Genomic DNA, 19,458 nt, shown 5'->3' with positions numbered 1-19,458 from the left:
ACAAAGTCATGGCATGGGTTTTTGTCGAAGGAGTACCAAAGCATATCATTCCATATATTAGTAATATACTAAGACCAGCTGGAATTTATCAAGAAGCAAAAAGACCTTATGAAAGAGATCATGACGAGAATAACATTGAAGTTCTTCTAACCTTGGATGTAACTAGAGCCTTGAAATAAGGAGTTGATGCTTATGAAGATACAATTACCTCTCACTGTCTTGAATTAGCTTATGCTCTACCTGGTATTCAATTATGCAAAGTTTGTAGAATCTTAAACCATCCTGGTCCTCTATGTGAATCTATTCAAGCTAATGACACCACCACTACACCTATATCACAGAGAAATCCATCAACACCAACTCATATCCAAAGCCAAGCCCCGAGCACTTCACCTCCAACACCCATCATACCTAGGAAAAGAGGGTACACTGAAAAAGATGCAGCAAAAGAATTTGCTATCAAAATGAAAATTTCTCAAAGGAACCTCATCATGTAAAACAATAGTTCTGTTTTGGTTGAAAGGAATGACTTCCTAGCCTTTAAAAATGGTTCTTCTCAGGCTAAAACCCTCACCAGTGATCCTACTTCCTCCGAAATCATGAAAAAAAAGGGAGAAAAATCAAACATTGGAAACAAACAAAAATAAAATACTACCAGAAAAAAATGAATCAATATCAGAGATGCTGCTAGACTTCATAACCACTCTCTGTATTTTGATATTCCTGGAGCTGATATCTTTCCCAAAATCTCTCACAATGTTCCAAATCATTTGGATGACTTACCTACCCTTTCTGAAATCCAAGCCACCAAAAAAGCTAATCTCAGAATTCATAACAAACTTCTTTGGGAAAAAAGAAAATTGGAAAAACAACCATCTTTAAGAAATGGGCACTTCAATCAACCAATACCCGAGACTAAGAGAAAAGACAAGACTTTAGAAAGCATGGAATGCACCCCCTCCCACACCATAAATATTAAAGACTATCCACCAGTATTTGACTACTCTAATGATGATGGATAGGAGGATCACAAATATAATGACTACATCCTGAACGCTAGCAACCTTGAGGGAACCAATCCTTTCAGGAGAGCTGAGGTATGCAACTCTACTAGCTATACTATATGCACTAAATATTATGTAAGAATTCACATATTTAAGAATTCCAGCACCTTTTATAGTCTTGCCACTTTAGATATTATGTATATGGGATATATAATCCCCATATTCTCATATCCTAGAATCTCTTATTTCTGACAATTTTTTACAGTAATGACATGGAACTGTCAAGGAATAGGAAAAGCTAACACTAGTAGATACCTTGATGACATGCTAAACAAAATAAATCCTGACATTTTTTCCTAGCTGAAACTAAACATAAATCCAAGAATCTCAAGCCTATCCTAGAAAAAATAGGTGTAACTAACTTTTGGTTTGTTGAACCACATGGAACCATAGGCACTGCTGGTGGGCTTGCTTTAGCTTGGAAAACTAATATAAAACTAGAAATATAAGATTTTTCCAAACATCATATAAATGCTCTAATAACTACTCAGGATAACAACACTTGGATGCTCACTGGCTATTATGGTAGTCCTTACACCACCTCTGATAAAATTAAATTATGTAAAATGATTGAAAAGAATGCTACGAGTCACAATATACCTTGGATTATGGGGAATTTCAACTTTGTCTTGCATGATCATGAAAAATATAGTAATCATCCCGTAGACCACTCTGAAGCTGAGATTTTTAACAGGAAAATCGATGATCTATCGACATACTACATGTCCTTTCACTTGGACAAATAGAAGAACTAGAAATGCCCTAACTGAACAGAGATTAGATAGAGGTTTGGTTAATTTTAAGTGGCTTACTTTACATCCCAATAGTACTATATCCAATTTACTAGACATTGGTTCTGATCACAACCCTATCCTTCTTAACACTAATCCCAACTTGAAGCATGGTTTCATTCCCTTCAAATTTTTGGGTCCTTGGTTGGATCATAAAGATGCAAAGCCATCATTGCTGAATGCTGGAGCCAGCAACACTCAGAGTCCCATGCTTTTATAATATCTATAAATCTAAAGGAGATCAAGCTCAAGTTGAAGATCTGAAAAAAGGAAGTCTATGGCAATATTAAAAACAATTTGGAAAATAGCAGGGCTAAGCTTGAATGGATCAACAATAACTTTTTTTTGATAACACTAGAGGTCATGTTATCAGTGAGGCAAATGATAACATCAAACATTTGTACAACATTCAAGAAAGTTTCTGGAAGACTAATATTAGTATGTGATCATCGATTATCAAAGCTATTAGCTTGAAATTAACTGACCAACTTAATTATATATTAGCTAGGTCAACATTTAATATATACTATAGTATATATACTCATCAAAGTCTTTAGTAAATACTAAATAGTATAGTAATCAAAGCCAGATAGCTCCTGCTTGCTTTAGCAATGGAACGAGAGAGCAACTGAGATGAAGAGTCATAACTTCACTAACTCCACCAACTAGCTTACCACCAATAAATATGGAAGGTACCGACGGATTACATCCTAGACTTATAAGCGCTTTCTCGATTTCTTTTCCTGCTCCGGGTTCTTCGTCGAGTTCATGAACTGTTGGGTTTACACCAAGATCATAGAAAAGGGTCTTGATAGTGTGACTCATACAACATGTACTCTTGATAAAGATAACTATAGCTCTTTGTGATGCTAATCTTGTTACTCTCTCCATTAGGTTGTTTCGAAATGTATGATATGAAGCGTCTCGTAATTGAAGCTTGTTATATGAAGTTTGATTTGAATGTAACTGTAGTACAAGAAGCTTGGAAGTGTTTCAGATGATCGATGGTGAGAATGAAGTTTGAATGTTGGGTTATTTATAGATGACAAAGTAGCTGACCAAAAGCTGAGGTACATGCTGGGTGCTGCATTGTTGTGAAGAACAACTACAAGTGTGTGCTTACGTGTGTGTGTTTCTATGAGAAGGCCGGTGAACTGAAAAATATTCTTTTAGACATTTGGGATGGAATTTAGCCCCCAAATTAATAGTGTGGTCATGTCATTCGTTTGATAAAGATTTACCTACCGTACCAGCAAATGCTGGAGGAACTGAAGATAATATCTAATAAGTTAATTTTTATGCCCCTAATAAACTTTATTGATGACTTTTGATTTTATTTTCAGAATATTGATACAGTAGTTACTACGTGTACTTGATAGTTGATACAGCATCGTCGACATCTAGATTTTTATGCCCCAAATAATCTACAGTAATGTGCCTCTCTATAGATCTGTGCACAAACATTGTTAATCTGTTTCATATGCAGAGGGAAAGAAATCGCAGAGTTTTTGAAGAAAACTACACCTACAAGCTAGATGAGGAATTATGCAGTGATGCAAAAACACTAGTTCTCACTTGGGCAGCGGCTTTTGGTAACAAGGTTCATGTAAACTTTGCTTACACTGTACAAAACTGGAACATTGTATTTACTTAATTGTTTTTTCTTACTACCACTGGTAGTATCCTGTACATTCTTCTTTTCTCAATAAAATCTTCTCTTCCTATTAAAAAAAAAGAAAAAATCCGTTTCATATGCATGGTTAGCAAGCTTAAGTTATTTTTCGGGGATAATAATTCGCTTTGTGAATAGGAACTAAAGGATAACTGAGTACATACAGTTTTCTTTCTCCCTAGATAGTGGATGACGCCAACTCTCTCTAGATTTGTCTGTCTCCCTTTACCTTTGGATCTTGTTTTTGTTCTGTACGTACTGCTCTAATGCTTTATGTTGTGCTATTGTAGGACTGAAGTGTGTATCTTTATCTGAGTTGGAGAAGAAAAAAGGGTTTGAGTTTATCCAATTCGATCCGGCCGGCCTTGAATATATGCATGATGCACGTACCCTTATTTATTTTGCTCTATTTCCAAAACATGCTAGCTAGGTTCGTACGTCATATTCCATTCTATTGATCAATCTGCTCTTACACCAACGTTTAGAGATGATTATTACATCATATACATGAACCAAATGAGATCAAAAGATAGCATATTATGGCCGTACATGCTTAAAATGATTTATGAACAACACTAAATGGCAACACCCATATATCAAAACTGCATTATCGATCACATGATTTTGAAACAATGTACGTGGTATATAACTGTATATCAGTGAAGTTGGGGAAAGAAAATAGGTAACTTTTGGTGAGAAAGGTCTCGAACTTTCGTTCTCATTGATATCCTCAGCAGTTGATCATATGGAATCTTATGAGCAAGGCAACTAGGGTCCTTTATATTTTCTTTCTTTGAGGATATGTACCATGCGAACAAGATTTTTTTTCTATTGACGCCAAATGTGATTAGCTTTCCAAGACATCCACGTAGAGTTGCTAGCCAAAGAAAAAAAGAGATGAGAATGAGCAGAAGAAAAGTAGTAAGAAAAGTAAACGACCCAAACAAAAGTGAAGGGTCGGATTTTCAATGGGTTTCTTGTTTCTCTTTTTAGGAGGATCTCGAAAGTATCATGATCATACCTCGTGACTCGTGTCATGTAGATTCGCTAATAAATGTTTGTTACTTATGATATTCCCTGGCTATTCGTACTATCTTATGATCTCTTAGGAAGGACGACGATATCTACTACTATCTTGTTTCTTTTGAATAGTTCAATTTTTCGACTGTGATCTCTTATGTCTCTGGTTGTTCTTTCAAACCTTTTTTTCCGCTTATAGCACATGTAATCTTTTTTTTTTTTTGATCCGTCAAAGAAAAATTTATCAAAACGAGAGGTATTTAAGAAGGGTATCTCAACCCAATGATTACAAACGGGAACAAAAAAGAAAAGGAAAGAGGAGAGGAATTCGACGACCCAAGACAACAACAAACAAGCTCACAAAGACCCAAATAAAGAATCCCTTAATGCTATCACCATATTCGTCGTTAGACTTAATATCCCTATGTTTGATTAGGCCCAAAATGCTTGCAGTTTAACGTTTTTAACGAGGCCAACCAAAAAGTTATTCCATATTTGACTAAGTCTTTCGTCACCCAAATTAAGCTTCCAAGACTTTACATTTATGGTGACACTAGAATTATAAGTGAAAAGACGAGGGTACCCAAATACACCACAATCTTTAATTTATCCACCTATAAGTCCTCTTACTGAAAGTGATTGTCTATGGACAAAGTCGAGACAATACTACAAATCGGTATTCACACTTTGTGTGATTGTCCATGAATACGAGATCGAAACAATACGACAACCAAAGTGTGATTACTTGATGATAGGTTCGGACTTAACCAAACTTTGTAGGATCACTATCAAGTAAAGTGGAGTTAATGTTTGTGTATTTTACTTCTAATTATAATAAACAATTATAATTACGGAATTAGAAAAGTAAAAGACACAGCAAGATTTTGTTAACAAGGAAACAACAAATGCAGAAAAACCCCAGGACCTAGTCCAGTATTGAATATTCTCAGATTAAGCCGCTATACAAAATCTAAACCAACTTCGTATAGTTGAGACCAAGCAACTACCCCTAGTTCACTTAGTTTCCTCAGTATCCCTTCGCTTCCGAATTCGATGAGTGCACGAACAATTCCTTTGGGTCGTATTCCAAGCAGTAAAGGAACAACAAATCTGTTTGATAACAACTCTATTGATTCTTTAAGATAAGATATCTCAAGTCATATGCAAAGTCTCTTCCGTTTAAGCTAATAAACTCCTTTGCCTAGTTAGATCAATCCAATCTCTATTACCGAAGTAATAAGATTCGAATTTATAACAATCAAAATAGATTTTTAAGAGAACTATTAGGCGTTACCGATCTCAGGGAACTATCAATCGAATAAATCCGATTCTAGTTGTATCTCATCCGATCAAGGTTTATGCAACACAAAGATATGAGAAACCAATAAGAAATCTTCTTCGTCTTCAAATATTCTTTAATCTTCAATTAAATCCTGCACAACACCACTTGAATCCCTTGTGATCAATCATGCACATAACGGAGTCTGTTAACAATGGATTATCAGAAGATGTCTTTAGATCTACAAACAGTTCTAAAGATCCCGTCAATACTTCGATCTAGTTTGAGTGAATCTTATATCAGAAGAAAATATTTTGAAGAATAAACAAACTAGGTGCAATCAAAGTTTCAACAACCGTTAGTCAATCAAATCAATCGAAAACTAATAACACTGCAATTATCTAGTTTCCCACCGACGACACAGAAGTCTTTAAACGAGTGGTAATAAGAGATTTCACCTAATTAAGGCACTTTCCTCTCCGAATATACGGCTCCACCAGAAACAACAAAAATATGAAGTTTACCTGGCTCTTAGGATAGTTTGCTATAAATGCAAACTTAGGTATTTATAGACCAAGGATGTTTGGACACCAAGGAATTTCCAAAACCGAAAATATTCTCAAGATATGCAATGAATGGCAAGATTCTCTCAATATAAAATCTACAATTAGTAAATGCACATAATTAATTTTTATTCTGTAGAGATATGCATTTAACCGCTACAGACACTAGCCTTGGCCAGGAGGAATTTGATCATATGTCTGCTCAAGCTTAACCTGACGGTTATATAGAAGTTTCTCCTAGTGCCAATTAAAATTTCGAGTGTAGTTGATTGCCTCTCTTGCATTTGGAAATGCTATCCCATATGGCAGACTTGAAACTGGGTAATTTGGATTATACCAACTGAGAGTCCATTCCTCAAGAATTTATGGAGTCTCTTCAACAAAACCACCTTCACTGTAAAAAACTCGAGGCATCATCTATGTTTCAAGTTTGTCTTTGTTTATATATACGTTTGGGTTCTGGAGGATAATCTGCTACTGCAAAGATGTTGGAAATTGAAAAGGTTGAGCAAAGTTTCTTTCTGGCCAAATAATATAAAGATGGATGGTTACTCAAGAGATACTTACTTTTGGTTCAAAAGGATCAACTCCCCATGCAATATCAACCTTTCATAGCCGGTTCATTGGAATGTGCAAGGCTTTTGGGAAAATTTCTCGTCAGTCTGAAAGCTGGAATGGTGATGCGATATTTGGCAACAAAATGTTACACGCAGCAGTTTATGAACCATGTCAGACACGCATTCACTCCACACGAACCAACTACACGAATGATAAAGTCAACACCTATAAGTTCCTATATAAGCCCATCCCAATGAAATTCCAAAGCCCAATCATGAAAAATGATTAGGTAAGTCAGGTCCTAAGCTGCTTCCGGAGTTTAACGACATTCCAACCTGAAGTTAGCACACCTTACTACTGCAACCATGCCAACAGAGCCAAGGTAAGTCCCACACCACTATCTATCCATGACAAAATTGATGTTTTTAAATTAATTTAGTCTTTGCAGGTACGATCTTAAGGATATGCTAGTAGTCAAGTGTGTAGTCATTATCCGAGTCAAATGTACCTATCCTAAACCATGCACTTACAGTATCACTAACTGACTTGTCCACTTCAACTCTCTGAAAAGTATGCATCCTATTTTTCATCTTCTAAAATCTGATCGTACTCATCTCAAGATTCCTAAACCCGAGTTGTATTTCTCTCAGAGTAACCAATGAAAATAAAAAATTCAAATTAAATCTTATCACCACATTTACATATATTGGTACTTCTACATAAACTATATACCCAATACCAAACACCACCCATTTGTTCTTATAATCATCATGGCTTCCACTTAAAACTCCAAACCAGAAGAAAGCTTTGACAAGCTTACAGAACAAATGAATAATACACTCAACATTACTGAATATCTTTACCCTAAGGTTTTCATCAATCCAGATAACATCCTACCAAAAAAAAATGTTAACTGAAAATGGACTTTTATTGGTAGATTTTGCAGCAAAATATCATATGGAACCAAAATTATATCCAGATTGATAAACTCAAACTGGGAACTACACAAATATGTTGATGTCAATCTTTGGAAAAGAAGAAGAAACTACTATTCTATAAAACTGGGAAGTATGAAAGATTACAAAGTTTTTAGATAGAGAGGAACAAGAGGCATCTTTGGAAAAATTATTGTACTCACTGAAGTTCCACCAGAAGGACCTGAATTCATTGATGAAGATAACTTCTACAAAGTCATGGCATGGGAAAATGTCGAAGGAGTACCAAAGCATATCATTCCAGATATTAGTAATATACTAAGACCAGCTGAAATTTATCAAGAAGCAAAAAGACCTTATGAAAGAGATCATGACGAGAATAACATTGAAGTTCTTCTAACCTTGGATGTAACTAGAGCCTTGAAATAAGGAGTTGATGCTTATGAAGATACAATTACCTCTCACTGTCTTGAATTAGCTTATGCTCTACCTGGTATTCAATTATGCAAAGTTTGTAGAATCTTAAACCATCCTGGTCCTCTATGTGAATCTATTCAAGCTAATGACACCACCACTACACCTATATCACAGAGAAATCCATCAACACCAACTCATATCCAAAGCCAAGCCCCGAGCACTTCACCTCCAACACCCATCATACCTAGGAAAAGAGGGTACACTGAAAAAGATGCAGCAAAAGAATTTGCTATCAAAATGAAAATTTCTCAAAGGAACCTCATCATGTAAAACAATAGTTCTGTTTTGGTTGAAAGGAATGACTTCCTAGCCTTTAAAAATGGTTCTTCTCAGGCTAAAACCCTCACCAGTGATCCTACTTCCTCCGAAATCATGAAAAAAAAGGGAGAAAAATCAAACATTGGAAACAAACAAAAATAAAATACTACCAGAAAAAAATGAATCAATATCAGAGATGCTGCTAGACTTCATAACCACTCTCTGTATTTTGATATTCCTGGAGCTGATATCTTTCCCAAAATCTCTCACAATGTTCCAAATCATTTGGATGACTTACCTACCCTTTCTGAAATCCAAGCCACCAAAAAAGCTAATCTCAGAATTCATAACAAACTTCTTTGGGAAAAAAGAAAATTGGAAAAACAACCATCTTTAAGAAATGGGCACTTCAATCAACCAATACCCGAGACTAAGAGAAAAGATAAGACTTTAGAAAGCATGGAATGCACCCCCTCCCACACCATAAAGATTAAAGACTATCCACCAGTATTTGACTACTCTAATGATGATGGATAGGAGGATCACAAATATAATGACTACATCCTGAACGCTAGCAACCTTGAGGGAACCAATCCTTTCAGGAGAGCTGAGGTATGCAACTCTACTATCTATACTATATGCACTAAATATTATGTAAGAATTCACATATTTAAGAATTCCAGCACCTTTTATAGTCTTGCCACTTTAGATATTATGTATATGGGATATATAATCCCCATATTCTCATATCCTAGAATCTCTTATTTCTGACAATTTTTTACAGTAATGACATGGAACTGTCAAGGAATAGGAAAAGCTAACACTAGTAGATACCTTGATGACATGCTAAACAAAATAAATCCTGACATTTTTTCCTAGCTGAAACTAAACATAAATCCAAGAATCTCAAGCCTATCCTAGAAAAAATAGGTGTAACTAACTTTTGGTTTGTTGAACCACATGGAACCATAGGCACTGCTGGTGGGCTTGCTGTAGCTTGGAAAACTAATATAAAACTAGAAATATAAGATTTTTCCAAACATCATATAAATGCTCTAATAACTACTCAGGATAACAACACTTGGATGCTCACTGGCTATTATGGTAGTCCTTACACCACCTCTGATAAAATTAAATTATGTAAAATGATTGAAAAGAATGCTACGAGTCACAATATACCTTGGATTATGGGGAATTTCAACTTTGTCTTGCATGATCATGAAAAATATAGTAATCATCCCGTAGACCACTCTGAAGCTGAGATTTTTAACAGGAAAATCGATGATCTATCGACATACTACATGTCCTTTCACTTGGACAAATAGAAGAACTAGAAATGCCCTAACTGAACAGAGATTAGATAGAGGTTTGGTTAATTTTAAGTGGCTTACTTTACATCCCAATAGTACTATATCCAATTTACTAGACATTGGTTCTGATCACAACCCTATCCTTCTTAACACTAATCCCAACTTGAAGCATGGTTTCATTCCCTTCAAATTTTTGGGTCCTTGGTTGGATCATAAAGATGCAAAGCCATCATTGCTGAATGCTGGAGCCAGCAACACTCAGAGTCCCATGCTTTTATAATATCTATAAATCTAAAGGAGATTAAGCTCAAGTTGAAGATCTGAAAAAAGGAAGTCTATGGCAATATTAAAAACAATTTGGAAAATAGCAGGGCTAAGCTTGAATGGATCAACAATAACTTTTTTTTGATAACACTAGAGGTCATGTTATCAGTGAGGCAAATGATAACATCAAACATTTGTACAACATTCAAGAAAGTTTCTGGAAGACTAATATTAGTATGTGATCATCAATTATCAAAGCTATTAGCTTGAAATTAACTGACCAACTTAATTATATATTAGCTAGGTCAACATTTAATATATACTATAGTATATATACTCATCAAAGTCTTTAGTAAATACTAAATAGTATAGTAATCAAAGCCAGATAGCTCCTGCTTGCTTTAGCAATGGAACGAGAGAGCAACTGAGATGAAGAGTCATAACTTCACTAACTCCACCAACTAGCTTACCACCAATAAATATGGAAGGTACCGACGGATTACATCCTAGACTTATAAGCGCTTTCTCGATTTCTTTTCCTGCTCCGGGTTCTTGGTCGAGTTCATGAACTGTTGGGTTTACACCAAGATCATAGAAAAGGGTCTTGATAGTGTGACTCATACAACATGTACTCTTGATAAAGATAACTATAGCTCTTTGTGATGCTAATCTTGTTACTCTCTCCATTAGGTTGTTTCGAAATGTATGATATGAAGCGTCTCGTAATTGAAGCTTGTTATATGAAGTTTGATTTGAATGTAACTGTAGTACAAGAAGCTTGGAAGTGTTTCAGATGATCGATGGTGAGAATGAAGTTTGAATGTTGGGTTATTTATAGATGACAAAGTAGCTGACCAAAAGCTGAGGTACATGCTGGGTGCTGCATTGTTGTGAAGAACAACTACAAGTGTGTGCTTACGTGTGTGTGTTTCTATGAGAAGGCCGGTGAACTGAAAAATATTCTTTTAGACATTTGGGATGGAATTTAGCCCCCAAATTAATAGTGTGGTCATGTCATTCGTTTGATAAAGATTTACCTACCGTACCAGCAAATGCTGGAGGAACTGAAGATAATATCTAATAAGTTAATTTTTATGCCCCTAATAAACTTTATTGATGACTTTTGATTTTATTTTCAGAATATTGATACAGTAGTTACTACGTGTACTTGATAGTTGATACAGCATCGTCGACATCTAGATTTTTATGCCCCAAATAATCTACAGTAATGTGCCTCTCTATAGATCTGTGCACAAACATTGTTAATCTGTTTCATATGCAGAGGGAAAGAAATCGCAGAGTTTTTGAAGAAAACTACACCTACAAGCTAGATGAGGAATTATGCAGTGATGCAAAAACACTAGTTCTCACTTGGGCAGCGGCTTTTGGTAACAAGGTTCATGTAAACTTTGCTTACACTGTACAAAACTGGAACATTGTATTTACTTAATTGTTTTTTCTTACTACCACTGGTAGTATCCTGTACATTCTTCTTTTCTCAATAAAATCTTCTCTTCCTATTAAAAAAAAAGAAAAAATCCGTTTCATATGCATGGTTAGCAAGCTTAAGTTATTTTTTGGGGATAATAATTCGCTTTGTGAATAGGAACTAAAGGATAACTGAGTACATACAGTTTTCTTTCTCCCTAGATAGTGGATGACGCCAACTCTCTCTAGATTTGTCTGTCTCCCTTTACCTTTGGATCTTGTTTTTGTTCTGTACGTACTGCTCTAATGCTTTATGTTGTGCCATTGTAGGACTGAAGTGTGTATCTTTATCTGAGTTGGAGAAGAAAAAAGGGTTTGAGTTTATCCAATTCGATCCGGCCGGCCTTGAATATATGCATGATGCACGCACCCTTATTTATTTTGCTCTATTTCCAAAACATGCTAGCTAGGTTCGTACGTCATATTCCATTCTATTGATCAATCTGCTCTTACACCAACGTTTAGAGATGATTATTACATCATATACATGAACCAAATGAGATCAAAAGATAGCATATTATGGCCGTACATGCTTAAAATGATTTATGAACAACACTAAATGGCAACACCCATATATCAAAACTGCATTATCGATCACATGATTTTGAAACAATGTACGTGGTATATAACTGTATATCAGTGAAGTTGGGGAAAGAAAATAGGTAACTTTTGGTGAGAAAGGTCTCGAACTTTCGTTCTCATTGATATCCTCAGCAGTTGATCATATGGAATCTTATGAGGCAAGGCAACTGGGGTCCTTTATATTTTCTTTCTTTGAGGATATGTACCATGCGAACAAGATTTTTTTTCTATTGACGCCAAATGTGATTAGCTTTCCAAGACATCCACGTAGAGTTGCTAGCCAAAGAAAAAAAGAGATGAGAATGAGCAGAAGAAAAGTAGTAAGAAAAGTAAACGACCCAAACAAAAGTGAAGGGTCGGATTTTCAATGGGTTTCTTGTTTCTCTTTTTAGGAGGATCTCGAAAGTATCATGATCATACCTCGTGACTCGTGTCATGTAGATTCGCTAATAAATGTTTGTTACTTATGATATTCCCTGGCTATTCGTACTATCTTATGATCTCTTAGGAAGGACGACGATATCTACTACTATCTTGTTTCTTTTGAATAGTTCAATTTTTCGACTGTGATCTCTTATGTCTCTGGTTGTTCTTTCAAACCTTTTTTTTCGCTTATAGCACATGTAATCTTTTTCTTTTTTTATCGGTCAAAGAAAAATTTATCAAAACGAGAGGTATTTAAGAAGGGTATCTCAACCCAATGATTACAAACGGGAACAAAAAAGAAAAGGAAAGAGGAGAGGAATTCGACGACCCAAGACAACAACAAACAAGCTCACAAAGACCCAAATAAAGAATCCCTTAATGCTATCACCATATTCGTCGTTAGACTTAATATCCCTATGTTTGATTAGGCCCAAAATGCTTGTAGTTTAACGTTTTTAACGAGGCCAACCAAAAAGTTATTCCATATTTGACTAAGTCTTTCGTCACCCAAATTAAGCTTCCAAGACTTTACATTTATGGTGACACTAGAATTATAAGTGAAAAGACGAGGGTACCCAAATACACCACAATCTTTAATTTATCCACCTATAAGTCCTCTTACTGAAAGTGATTGTCTATGGACAAAGTCGAGACAATACTACAAATCGGTATTCACACTTTGTGTGATTGTCCATGAATACGAGATCGAAACAATACGACAACCAAAGTGTGATTACTTGATGATAGGTTCGGACTTAACCAAACTTTGTAGGATCACTATCAAGTAAAGTGGAGTTAATGTTTGTGTATTTTACTTCTAATTATAATAAACAATTATAATTACGGAAATAGAAAAGTAAAAGACACAGCAAGATTTTGTTAACAAGGAAACAACAAATGCAGAAAAACCCCAGGACCTAGTCCAGTATTGAATATTCTCAGATTAAGCCGCTATACAAAATCTAAACCAACTTCGTATAGTTGAGACCAAGCAACTACCCCTAGTTCACTTAGTTTCCTCAGTATCCCTTCGCTTCCGAATTCGATGAGTGCACGAACAATTCCTTTGGGTCGTATTCCAAGCAGTAAAGGAACAACAAATCTGTTTGATAACAACTCTATTGATTCTTTAAGATAAGATATCTCAAGTCATATGCAAAGTCTCTTCCGTTTAAGCTAATAAACTCCTTTGCCTAGTTAGATCAATCCAATCTCTATTACCGAAGTAATAAGATTCGAATTTATAATAATCAAAATAGATTTTTAAGAGAACTATTAGGCGTTACCGATCTCAGGGAACTATCAATCGAATAAATCCGATTCTAGTTGTATCTCATCCGATCAAGGTTTATGCAACACAAAGATATGAGAAACCAATAAGAAATCTTCTTCGTCTTCAAATATTCTTTAATCTTCAATTAAAACCTGCACAACACCACTTGAATCCCTTGTGATCAATCATGCACATAACGGAGTCTGTTAACAATGGATTATCAGAAGATGTCTTTAGATCTACAAACAGTTCTAAAGATCCCGTCAATACTTCGATCTAGTTTGAGTGAATCTTATATCAGAAGAAAATATTTTGAAGAATAAACAAACTAGGTGCAATCAAAGTTTCAACAACCGTTAGTCAATCAAATCAATCGAAAACTAATAACACTGCAATTATCTAGTTTCCCACCGACGACACAGAAGTCTTTAAACGAGTGGTAATAAGAGATTTCACCTAATTAAGGTACTTTCCTCTCCGAATATACGGCTCCACCAGAAACAACAAAAATATGAAGTTTACCTGGCTCTTAGGATAGTTTGCTGTAAATGCAAACTTAGGTATTTATAGACCAAGGATGTTTGGACACCAAGGAATTTCCAAAACCGAAAATATTCTCAAGATATGCAATGAATGGCAAGATTCTCTCAATATAAAATCTACAATTAGTAAATGCACATAATTAATTTTTATTCTGTAGAGATATGCATTTAACCGCTACAGACACTAGCCTTGGCCAGGAGGAATTTGATCATATGTCTGCTCAAGCTTAACCTGACGGTTATATAGAAGTTTCTCCTAGTGCCAATTAAAATTTCGAGTGTAGTTGATTGCCTCTCTTGCATTTGGAAATGCTATCCCATATGGCAGACTTGAAACTGGGTAATTTGGATTATACCAACTGAGAGTCCATTCCTCAAGAATTTATGGAGTCTCTTCAACAAAACCACCTTCACTGTAAAAAACTCGAGGCATCATCTATGTTTCAAGTTTGTCTTTGTTTATATATACGTTTGGGTTCTGGAGGATAATCTGCTACTGCAAAGATGTTGGAAATTGAAAAGGTTGAGCAAAGTTTCTTTCTGGACAAATAATATAAAGATGGATGGTTACTCAAGAGATACTTACTTTTGGTTCAAAAGGATCAACTCCCCATGCAAGATCAACCTTTCATAGCCGGTTCATTGGAATGTGCAAGGCTTTTGGGCAAATTTCTCGTCAGTATGAAAGATTGCTGGAATGGTGATGCGATATTTGGCAACAAAATGTTACACGCAGCAGTTTATGAACCATGTCAGACACGCATTCACTCCACACGAACCAACTACACGAATGATAAAGTCAACACCTATAAGTTCCTATATAAGCCCATCCCAATGAAATGCCAAAGCCCAATCATGAAAAATGATTAGGTAAGTCAGGTCCTAAGCTGCTTCCGGAGTTTAACGACATTCCAACCTGAAGTTAGCACACCTTACTACTGCAACCATGCCAACAGAGCCAAGGTAAGTCCCACACCACTATCTATCCATGACAAAATTGATGTTTTTAAATTAATTTAGTCTTTGCAGGTACGATCTTAAGGATATGCTAGTAGTCAAGTGTGTAGTCATTATCCGAGTCAAATGTACCTATCCTAAACCATGCACTTACACTATCACTAACTGACTTGTCCACTTCAACTCTCTGAAAAGTATGCATCCTATTTTTCATCTTCTAAAATCTGATCGTACTCATCTCAAGATTCCTAAACCCGAGTTATATTTCTCTCAGAGTAACCAATGAAAATAAAAAATTCAAATTAAATCTTATCACCACATTTACATATATTGGTACTTCTACATAAACTATATACCCAATACCAAACACCACCCATTTGTTCTTATAATCATCATGGCTTCCACTTAAAACTCCAAACCAGAAGAAAGCATTGACAAGCTTACAGAACAAATGAATAATACACTCAACATTACTGAATATCTTTACCCTAAGGTTTTCATCAATCCAGATAACATCCTACCAAAAAAAAATGTTAACTGAAAATGGACTTTTATTGGTAGATTTTGCAGCAAAATATCATATGGAACCAAAATTATATCCAGATTGATAAACTCAAACTGGGAACTACACAAATATGTTGATGTCAATCTTTGGAAAAGAAGAAGAAACTACTATTCTATAAAACTGGGAAGTATGAAAGATTACAAAGTTTTTAGATAGAGAGGAACAAGAGGCATCTTTGGAAAAATTATTGTACTCACTGAAGTTCCACCAGAAGGACCTGAATTCATTGATGAAGATAACTTCTACAAAGTCATGGCATGGGAAAATGTCGAAGGAGTACCAAAGCATATCATTCCAGATATTAGTAATATACTAAGACCAGCTGAAATTTATCAAGAAGCAAAAAGACCTTATGAAAGAGATCATGACGAGAATAACATTGAAGTTCTTCTAACCTTGGATTTAACTAGAGCCTTGAAATAAGGAGTTGATGCTTATGAAGATACAATTACCTCTCACTGTCTTGAATTAGCTTATGCTCTACCTGGTATTCAATTATGCAAAGTTTGTAGAATCTTAAACCATCCTGGTCCTCTATGTGAATCTATTCAAGCTAATGACACCACCACTACACCTATATCACAGAGAAATCCATCAACACCAACTCATATCCAAAGCCAAGCCCCGAGCACTTCACCTCCAACACCCATCATACCTAGGAAAAGAGGGTACACTGAAAAAGATGCAGTAAAAGAATTTGCTATCAAAATGAAAATTTCTCAAAGGAACCTCATCATGTAAAACAATAGTTCTGTTTTGGTTGAAAGGAATGACTTCCTAGCCTTTAAAAATGGTTCTTCTCAGGCTAAAACCCTCACCAGTGATCCTACTTCCTCCGAAATCATGAAAAAAAAGGGAGAAAAATCAAACATTGGAAACAAACAAAAATAAAATACTACCAGAAAAAAATGAATCAATATCAGAGATGCTGCTAGACTTCATAACCACTCTCTGTATTTTGATATTCCTGGAGCTGATATCTTTCCCAAAATCTCTCACAATGTTCCAAATCATTTGGATGACTTAACTACCCTTTCTGAAATCCAAGCCACCAAAAAAGCTAATCTCAGAATTCACAACAAACTTCTTTGGGAAAAAAGAAAATTGGAAAAACAACCATCTTTAAGAAATGGGCACTTCAATCAACCAATACCCGAGTCTAAGAGAAAAGACAAGACTTTAGAAAGCATGGAATGCACCCCTTCCCACACCATAAAGATTAAAGACTATCCACCAGTATTTGACTACTCTAATGATGATGGATAGGAGGATCACAAATATAATGACTACATCCTGAACGCTAGCAACCTTGAGGGAACCAATCCTTTCAAGAGAGCTGAGGTATGCAACTCTACTAGCTATACTATATGCACTAAATATTATGTAAGAATTCACATATTTAAGAATTCCAGCACCTTTTATAGTCTTGCCACTTTAGATATTATGTATATGGGATATATAATCCCCATATTCTCATATCCTAGAATCTCTTATTTCTGACAATTTTTTACAGTAATGACATGGAACTGTCAAGGAATAGGAAAAGCTAACACTAGTAGATACCTTGATGACATGCTAAACAAAATATATCCTGACATTTTTTCCTAGCTGAAACTAAACATAAATCCAAGAATCTCAATCCTATCCTAGAAAAAATAGGTGTAACTAACTTTTGGTTTGTTGAACCACATGGAACCATAGGCACAGCTGGTGGGCTTGCTTTAGCTTGGAAAACTAATATAAAACTAGAAATATAAGATTTTTCCAAACATCATATAAATGCTCTAATAACTACTCAGGATAACAACACTTGGATGCTCACTGGCTATTATGGTAGTCCTTACACCACCTCTGATAAAATTAAATTATGTAAAATGATTGAAAAGAATGCTACGAGTCACAATATACCTTGGATTATGGGGAATTTCAACTTTGTCTTGCATGATCATGAAAAATATAGTAATCATCCCGTAGACCACTCTGAAGCTGAGATTTTTAACAGCAAAATCGATGATCTATCGACATACTACATGTCCTTTCACTTGGACAAATAAAAGAACTAGAAATGCCCTAACTGAACAGAGATTAGATAGAGGTTTGGTTAATTTTAAGTGGCTTACTTTACATCCCAATAGTACTATATCCAATTTACTAGACATTGGTTCTGATCACAACCCTATCCTCCTTAACACTAATCCCAACTTGAAGCATGGTTTCATTCCCTTCAAATTTTTGGGTCCTTGGTTGGATCATAAAGATGCAAAGCCATCATTGCTGAATGCTGGAGCCAGCAACACTCAGGGTCCCATGCTTTTATAATATCTATAAATCTAAAGGAGATCAAGCTCAAGTTGAAGATCTGAAAAAAGGAAGTCTATGGCAATATTAAAAACAATTTGGAAAATAGCAGAGCTAAGCTTGAATGGATCACCAATAACTTTTTTTTGATAACACTAGAGGTCATGTTATCAGTGAGGCAAATGATAACATCAAACATTTGTACAACATTCAAGAAAGTTTCTGGAAGACTATTAGCAGAGATCAAAGTATTGAGTTTGGGAATAGAAATACCAAATTCTTTCATGATTCTGCTAGGAAAAGGATGAGAAAAAATAAGATTGATGCATTTTAAAATGCCAAAGGTGATTGGTTATCTGACAACTCTGCTATCACTTCCTGCTTCACAGATCGGTTCAAAAACATGAACACTGCCGAACCTACCAATTTAAACCCTGATATTATCAACCTCATACCCACTACTACAACTCAAGCTGAGAATGAACATCTTTTATCCATTCCTGATGCCTTGGAAATCAAGACAATGTTTTTTAATATGGAAGGTGATAAAGCTCATGGTCCTAACGGATTCCCACCAAATTTCTTTCAAGCCAATTGGGACATTATTGGTAATGATCTACTAAGCATGGTTGAAAACTTCTTCAACTCTGGTTTCATTCTGTCTGAAATGAACTCTACTTTAATCTCTCTTATACCCAAAACTGAGTCCCGGACTAGTCCTGTCCACTTCAGACCTCTATCCCTCTGTAATACCACCTATAAAATTATCTCCAAACTCATTTCCAAAAGAATTAAACCCCTTCTACCCGAACTTATATTCCCATTTCAATATGCTTTTATTCATGGAAGACAAATAATCAGATAATATTGCCATAGCTCATGAGATAATCCATCATATGAACACTAGATATGGAAAAAAGGGTGACAAAGGTTTAATGGGAATCAAGATTGATATGGTCAAAGCTTTTGACAGAGTAAATTGGAAATTCCTTCTAGCCATTATGAGTAAAATGGGTTTCAGTGGCAAATGGTGGCCAGCTTACTCATCAGCGCATTTCTACTAGAGAAATGGCAGTTCTAGTCAATGGTTCTCCTGGAGAGTTCTTTAAACCCTCTAGAGGTCTCAGACAGGAAGA

General features: G+C 35.5%; 2 protein-coding genes across 2 annotated transcripts; both read right to left on the bottom strand.

Annotated features, from left to right (window-relative positions):
• Positions 1–2,434: 2,434 nt before the first annotated feature.
• On the bottom strand, positions 2,435–2,746 carry LOC113278512 (monothiol glutaredoxin-S3-like). Its single transcript, XM_026527336.1, has one exon. It carries the CDS (start codon positions 2,744–2,746, stop codon positions 2,435–2,437), a length of 312 nt encoding a protein of 103 aa, XP_026383121.1.
• A 7,820-nt stretch (positions 2,747–10,566) lies between these two features.
• LOC113278511 (monothiol glutaredoxin-S3-like) lies at positions 10,567–10,878 on the bottom strand. The gene has a single exon (XM_026527335.1). It carries the CDS (start codon positions 10,876–10,878, stop codon positions 10,567–10,569), a length of 312 nt encoding a protein of 103 aa, XP_026383120.1.
• Between the last annotated feature and the right edge of the window lie 8,580 nt (positions 10,879–19,458).

Source organism: Papaver somniferum, chromosome 5 (assembly GCF_003573695.1).
Source record: "Papaver somniferum cultivar HN1 chromosome 5, ASM357369v1, whole genome shotgun sequence".
In the NCBI taxonomy this organism is placed as follows: Eukaryota; Viridiplantae; Streptophyta; class Magnoliopsida; order Ranunculales; family Papaveraceae; genus Papaver; species Papaver somniferum.
This window is presented reverse-complemented; position numbering and strand designations above follow the sequence as displayed.